This window comes from Pteropus vampyrus, unplaced genomic scaffold (assembly GCF_000151845.1).
Source record: "Pteropus vampyrus isolate Shadow unplaced genomic scaffold, Pvam_2.0 Scaffold444, whole genome shotgun sequence".
NCBI classification, from domain to species: Eukaryota; Metazoa; Chordata; class Mammalia; order Chiroptera; family Pteropodidae; genus Pteropus; species Pteropus vampyrus.
In genome coordinates this window covers 1,555,222-1,563,081 of record NW_011889225.1, presented here as the reverse complement: position 1 = coordinate 1,563,081, position 7,860 = coordinate 1,555,222, and the positions used below count along the sequence as shown (strand labels likewise).

At 33.4% G+C, this 7,860-nt stretch overlaps 1 protein-coding gene across 4 annotated transcripts in view; it reads left to right on the top strand.

Moving 5' to 3' along the window:
* Nucleotides 1–612: 612 nt before the first annotated feature.
* LOC105306548 (cGMP-inhibited 3',5'-cyclic phosphodiesterase A) overlaps nt 613–7,860 on the top strand; it is a 105,216-nt gene continuing 97,968 nt past the window's right edge. For all 4 annotated transcript variants that reach the window (XM_023524090.1, XM_023524091.1, XM_023524092.1 and 1 more), the window contains exon 1: nt 613–715. In XM_023524090.1, coding sequence (XP_023379858.1) covers nt 668–715 — 48 coding nt within the window. In that variant the 5' untranslated portion in view covers nt 613–667. The remainder of the gene's footprint in view (nt 716–7,860) is intronic.

The window sequence follows — 7,860 nt, the reverse complement described above, 5'->3', positions numbered from 1 at the left end:
ATCTTTTATTTCCTTAATATTCTTCTAGTTAAATGTTACTTTTGATAAATAAATATCATGCTGTGTAAGCAGAGTAGCTCAGAGCTATTATAACAATGGAAATAACTTGATAATGTCTTGTAGTCTCATGAAAATATAAGAAAAACTAAATTATGACTTTGGGGCTTATTTTACATTAAATTATTTTACTTCTTAGAATACTCATTTTTTGTGATATGCTCAAAACAGATTTAAAAGTTATTGAAATATTTTGGTCTTTGGTTTTTATCATTCATGATGGTAAACTAAGCTACATTAGTGAATTTCTTCAGCATATTTTTCTAACAAACTAGAAGCTTAATAATATGCAAATAAAGCTTAACATGGTTTAACATCTATCTGGGATATTCCTGACAAAGAACTGTAAAGCTGTACATTAGCAGACTCTTTTTGTCACACAGTGCTATTAAACTATCTTAAAAATTACTAGCAGTTGAAATGTTAGCTACTAAACCAGAAGTTTCTTACTTTATGCGTGTTTATTTATTGATGATAGCTATTTAATACATTTCTATTAAAACATGCATTTCAAATGCCTAATTATTCTTTAAAAGAAAAACTAAAACTATTCGCCTTGTAAAATAAGTATCATTTAATTTACCATAATTGTTGTATTATCTTACAGCTCATGGGACATTCAGAATGGGACCACAAACGAGGGCCCAGAGGATCACAGGTAAGTTTTTTTTTTCCTTTCCTTTTTTGTATTTTGTTTCTTAACACTTTGAGCCATGAGATTTCTAAAACAAAAAATAATAAATAGAGAGGAAGAGGCAAAATAATCATGCCATTTGTTTTTACTTAAGTTAACTATAATTAAAGTCTGGTTTCAAATCCCAAAGGCAGAGGCCAGTATATTTCTTCTAAGAGCTTTCTGGTATCCCAGATTGGCTGTGTTTATATGAATGTAGATTTTATATTCATCTTGTCTCTGCAGAATACATTTGATCAGCAATCCACTCTCTTGATTTTATTCACTTCCTTTGATAAGTTTTCTAATGTATTTTCTTCTTTATCTTCCTGTTTTTGGTTAAATATTTTGAAAGATAATCAGAGTAAGTCCTGAACTAATTACAGATTTTGTCTCTAAATTAACTGTCTTAGTCTTAGGGAAATAGAAAGATGAAAGGACCTATTATTTTGAAAAGAAACAAATTCTAAACCTTTCTATGTTACCAGACTGTTTTCATTGTCTTACTTTATGTCTTAGGCAAGGAGAAAAGCTTCCATGACGCATTTATGCTTTTTAATGACCTAATTAGACAATGTGGATTTGTTTTGCTTCATAATTACTTTGCCTGACAGAATAAAGTCTGAGTTTTACCCTAAAAAAATTATCTCTCCTCATAGGATATTTCGTGAAGAAATACAAAAATTTTTATCTCATAGCAGTCTATGTTTACCTGACTGTAAACATGCCAAATGAAAATTAAGTAGGTGGAACATTTTTACCTCTGCTGCTCACATTTTGTATTTGCTGCTAAAAAATATGTTTAAAAGAGAGTTGAATGTGTAATACTGTACATGAAAGTTCATTATGAAATGTGAGATTCTCCCAATTGTTTTACAGATCTGATGTGGGCCTGTACTGCTGTCATTAAGTTTACATGGATAACTATTTAATTTAGGTCACTGGGAAAGTAAGACTAAACCAGTTAATTGTTTTTAGTTGATATTTTAATAGCTTTAGTTTTATTTTTGTCCATTATCAATTCGATTAGCAAATAATATAAACCAATCTAATTAAATTAGGATTATACAAAAGAATTTATGCCTTGCTTTCCCTAACTCTCACTTCCCTTTTTCTATTTTCTCTGACAACTCTCCCTCTGTACACATCTGTAATATTTTATATCGGAAGTTGTTGCAAGATTGGTAATGAAATGATGCAATTAATATATGGTAAATGTTTTGTGATTATAAACCAATAAAAACTGAAGATGAGCACAAGTAAGAAATTCCTGGTTTCTGATTATTGTCACCAAAGGCATTTTGATATTTAAAATATCTCAGGCAACTGGTTGACGACATATTTCTTCAAAGTAATGTAGTGTAATAGAAAAAAATATATTGTTAAAAATATTTAGTATTTACTTCCCACATGACCTATTTGATTATAACTTATCTTCAGTTTTGGATTGGTCATTCTGTCAATAGAAAGTGAAAAAAAGTTTTAAAAGTACATTGTTTTTGTTAACTGTAAACATAAAAATCATAGTATGAAAATTTTAAAAAGTGGACATATTGCACAGACCCGGAAAACTTCAGAATTCTACATACACACACAAAATATGTCCATAAATAATATTTGATTATATTTGAAAGGTAGAGGTAGTTCCGAAAAGCAAAAGCATTAGAACATTCTTCCATGAATTACCATTATCAGCATCAAGGCCTTTCTTAGACCGCTCAACTAACCAAATAAGTATTCTAAATGTAGTATACCTTTGTCTCACTTTGATCGAACTCAGATAAATATTATCAAGGTAAAATACAAAACACACTTGAAAAATTAAAAACAATAACAACTATAACAAAAAACTTTTTTTGGAAATTTCAAATAAATAAATTAAGCATTAGATAATAACATCTTATCTAATTCCCACTGGGGGTAAAAAAAGAGCTTATATATGTTTTAGATCACTGAGCCCTTCTTACCTTGCTATTAGTTCCAGACAGGCTACATTTGAACACTATCTTTTAATATTTTACTAATAATCCAAGGCTTTGTTCAAATTCCATCTCAGTTTCACTGAAGACAGGTTTTTAAGCACCTACTAGTGTACCATCAAGCTTTTAAGCATTGTAGTATGTCAAACTTTGAAGAAAAACTGAATGACAAGGTTACTGCTTTGCAAGAGCTCCCAATTAATGTTTGGAAATAGAGCAACACTTAAATATATAATTTTATGTTTAAAATTATATATATAATTTTATATATAAACATATATTTGTATAAACATATAAGTCAGACTGGTAGATGTCATATTAAATATATAAACAAAGTGTAATAGGCGTTTAGGAGGGACAGAATATTTATTTATCTCTAGTAGAACTGAGAAATACTTCTTAGAGTTGATGATATCTGTGATGAGCCTTCAGGGATGGGTGGGTAAGATTTCAGAAGTATAAAAAGAGGGAGAGGTGGGTGGAAAAGCTTGAGGAAAAATCTGAACTGGCAGCATGTGGGACATGTTCAGATGTATGTGAATTTGCTTTATAACTGCTTTATAAAACACTTATTGACTGGGGGCTATTGCAGGAACTACTGTGAAAGAATGATCCATTATTGATTAGATGTGAGGAAGAAGTAAGAAGAGTCAAGCGTTTAAAACCCAGTACTTGAAGGATTATTGCCGTTACCGTGGATCAGTTTATAGGGAAGATGCTGCGTTGAATGTAGCAGTGTTAAGTGAGAAGTGAAGATGACAATTCCAGAAGGGAATTTCAGACAAATACGTGAGGTCCTGTTCTGGCGCTCTGTAGCTGGATTAGAGAAGAAGATGTCAATTTGGGAATGTTAATCGTATGTGTGATAATTGAACTACATCAGTAGATAAATCCTGGAATAAGAACTTTAAAAGAGAACAATAGAAGAAGGGTTGTTTTTTAGGAGAGACTTGCTATACGGGCTGGGAGAGCCTGGGGAGTGAAAGCATGAACATGGTCTCTCTAGAGACCAATTGAAGGAGAAATGATACAGAATCAAAACTAGTGCACCATCGAGTTAACACCAAGAGAGGGCAGAGACCACACACAAAAGTTCAAGAAAAGAAAAAACATGGGGAATACCTTCGGATTTAGTGATTAGCATAGCAGGCCATTAGTGGCTACAAGAATGCAGTTTTGATCAAAAAGTGGTGGAAAGCAGAATACAGAAATTAAGAAGTGAATAGTGTAAGATAGTAGGTTTCTTGGAGGAGTTTTCTTTTAAAAGAAAGGTAGGACTAAGAAATAGGTGGCAGTAGAAGTGAGCGATATTCCTTTTTATGCTAAGATGAGATGTATGCCTTCATAATTATTGACAGAGAAAAAGAATCAGTGTAGAGAAGAGAACCCTAAAAAATTCTCAGTGGTGACCCATTTAAGGACTGAGAAAATAGTGTAGTTCAGAGAAGGGAATGCCTTACTTTCAACATGACCTTTTTGGCATCTGTTTTTCTCATACTCCAGTCCTCACCCCAAACCCCTCTGTTCACTCTAGTTCCGAAAAACTGAACATGTTCTCTAATGATCTACTGAATAGATCCACCAAAAGCACAAATGAAGAGGCTTTAGAAAGAAAGTAGAGATATCTATACAAGAACAAGAGAGAAGAAATAGGCACAGGTATTACAAAGTGAAAGAAATACTGTGAGCCTCAAGACTTAATTTTTTTTTGGTAGAGTAAGGGCGCATAAAGTTGGGGATATAATAGTGGAAAATCTTGAATGGTAGAGAATATATGAAGTAAATGTTTTAGATATCTAAAAAGGGGGACTGGCTTGATGTCTGATCATCAAGAAAGGCTTAGTGAAAAGCAGAGAGCTGTTGCAGATGTGAGGAATTGGACTGCTAGACAAATTTTAACCTATTTTACTTTGATTCAAAAACCATCAAAATATTTCAGGCATTTTTTTGAGGCTGAGGAGTCAAAAATGAACTAAATAATTTGGCCTCCAAAAGCATATAGTTTTTTTAAAGTCAGCCTTAGTTCACAGGATAAACAAATCGGCTAGTATTGAGGGCATTAATCATTACTATGATGAATAAGCTCCTGACTTTCTCCCTACGTATTTACTAAATAGATTTTCTCAAATTTGACTCAGTCCTCCAAAATTATAACATATGTGCGTCATGACAGTGGATAAGAAAGTGTATCTTTCATATCAAATGTTTATCATTTAGAAAAATACATATCTTGCTTCAAGTAAATTCCAGCACTTAATTGCATATGACTCTGGACTCAGCAAGAATTTAATGTAAATTGATGTATTTATTCTTACTAATTTTCTGACATCATTTGTCAAATCACTCACAGCTTTCTGGGTGATTCTTCTTCTTTTTCTTCTTCTTCTTCCTCCTCCTCCTCCTCCTCCTCCCCCTCTTCCTCCCCCTCTTCCTCCTCCTCTCCCTCCTTCTTTCTTCTTTCTTCTTTTTAAAAGTATGTTCTCTCAAATAATAGATTATCCAAATTAGGGAAGATGCTAAAGGATAAATAAACTTCCAGCAGCATGCAGCACTCCTTTATCTGGCTGTGTTCCCAGTAATACCAAATCAAGTCAGGAGATGAAATTCTCAGAACGCAATTAATTGTTTTTCTTTTTCTTTTAAATTCTTGAAGAAAAGTTTTCCAGTGGATTGTTGAGAGAGGCAATAGAAAATCGATCCATGAAAAGCTTAAAAGTGGTGGTGGGGTGGGTTCCAAGAAGCCAATAATTTACTTATCACTTCATTGAGGGTCTTTGTGGGAAAAGATTACTTCAATTTGTGAATTCATAAGCTTTCTAACATTTTAATGTACTGTGAATCAGCAGACCCTTATTTATCAACAGTGTGAGACTAAGAGGTTCTTTAATCATTTGGTATATTCTTGATGATTTACTGACTGCTAGCCAGGCCTTGTCAACTAGACCTCAGACCTCGTATTGAAGAAACAACTTTTTGTATGATTTCTCTAGTCTTCACATGATTGAAGTATTCCTTTAGACAATGAAAGTCTGGTTTATATGTGTCTAAATAATTGAAGCATTATATATACAATACAAGAAGATAACCAAATATTCTGATGGAGGAAAATGTTATTAGAAGAATTAGGCTGTTGGTATGCTTTAAAATGACCTGTATTCTATTTAGTAGCATGGCTTTAATTGTCTATCATGTACTGGAGGTCCAAACTATAAAACTTCTGGAATAAGAAGCATCTACTTAGATCACTTAGCTTTTGCAGCACTGTCTTAAGTCTCAAGGATCAATTTCAGTGGGAAGTTATTATTCCTCAGTATCTTGTCTATTTGTGTATTTAAGAGAATGGGGTGTGTTGATAATAGTTCCTGAAGTTGATGAACCTAAGGATTTGCCTCCTAGTGGTCTAATTCAGTGGCAAATCAATTCTTTTCTGGGTTAAATAATTTGTTTTCTCATAAGAGAAAAGTAATTTAAATGCCTTCCAGCTTTACCTGGAATAAAGTTATATAAATTTATTAACATTAACTCCATTTAATGCGTTTTAGAAAGACAACTATCCAGATTTCCCAGGAATTTCTTCCCAGGGATTAATGTGAGCAGATTGGGGGTTCATCATTATAGCTCTCAAATGCCGGAAGTCTTACCAGAGAGTAATTCATGCCCTAGATGAAGCTGGCTTCCAGTTTTACTTTTTCTGCAAACATGGCATTTTTTACTGATACTTCCTTCTCCTTTTTCACTTTTTCATATATTAATCTAATGACTTTTACACTGGTTTAGAATTGTTCCAATAATTATTTCATTCTTTTGGCAACTCTCCATGGAAAGTTTTTTTTTTTCTTCTTCTTCTTTTTGGTTGTTGTGTTATATAATTTGTTTAAGTTTTGTTTATATGGACAGGGACCACACACCAAATATATGTCTGGGCCCTACACATCTTAGGAGTGACCTTGTCAACTCATACAATAGTGACTGGAAAGGACCTACTTGTTTAATACTTATTGAGTGACCCTCTTATCTTGGGGACTGGACACCATTTACATGACACATACACTGCCTTGTTTGTTTTTGTTAAATCAGAAACTTCTAGTATGTTATATAAAATAGTACAAAGATGGGTATTTCACATGCATCTTGTCCATTAAATCCTCCTCTAAGTATTTTAAATTTTACACATTAGTCATATCTACACTGTTAGACAGTTGTTTTTAGCCTCCACTCCTCGTTCTGTGAAATTGCTTTTATCTAGTTACAGTTGAATGTTATGCCTTTAATTTTCATTGACAAACTTTCTAAGACACAGTCTTAGAAAATTTGTCCTGGTAGGGATATATTTGAAAATGCATACATAGGAACAGCATCCATCGTGTCAAGAGCATGTAGAGACATTTCTCTTCGTCTTTGTCATAAGAGAAGGAAAAATGTGTTTCTCTTTAACAACTGAAGCCAGTGGTTAATTACTTCTCGAGCATCTCTGGTTTCTACCCAGTAGATGCCAGTAGCAAACTCCCCACCCTCCAGTTGTGATCATGAATAATCACTCCAGATATTGTCAAGTGTCCCCCTGGGAGGCAAAATTGCTTCCGGTTGAGAACCATTGAGGTTACAGCATAATCTCTTTGCCATTCATATAGAAGATAATAAATAAGTTTTTACTGATTAATTTTGACACTTCATATAGAAACATGTGGAAAATGCTTTTTCAAGCATTTATGCTTTTGAGCTTTCAGGTTCCATTTTTACGTCTACCAAAAAGTAATTTTAAAGAGCATATTCATTTCATTGTGAGGTAGTTTACTCACAGTAGAATCATGTCCTAGAAAACTGGGAGGAAATAATGTACTCTTTCCACACTTTAATCATTCAAGTGATTCAGAGGAGCGAGCAGCCTGAGAGAAAATGTGACTCTGCCCAGACAGGGATTTCACAGAACATGTGTTTCTGGTGAACCGATGGATGACCTTGAGTAAGTCATTCTTTATTAAAGGCCCTGGTCTCTCTAAAAGGGCATCGATGAAGATGAACAGGAATCAAATAAGTTCACAGAAATAAAAGAGAAAGTTGCCACTGGCATTTATCCTCCTCCCTCCCCTTGTTTATAGATTAGTGCAAAGGTTGTTTAATATTTATTGAATGACCCTCTTATCTTGGAGA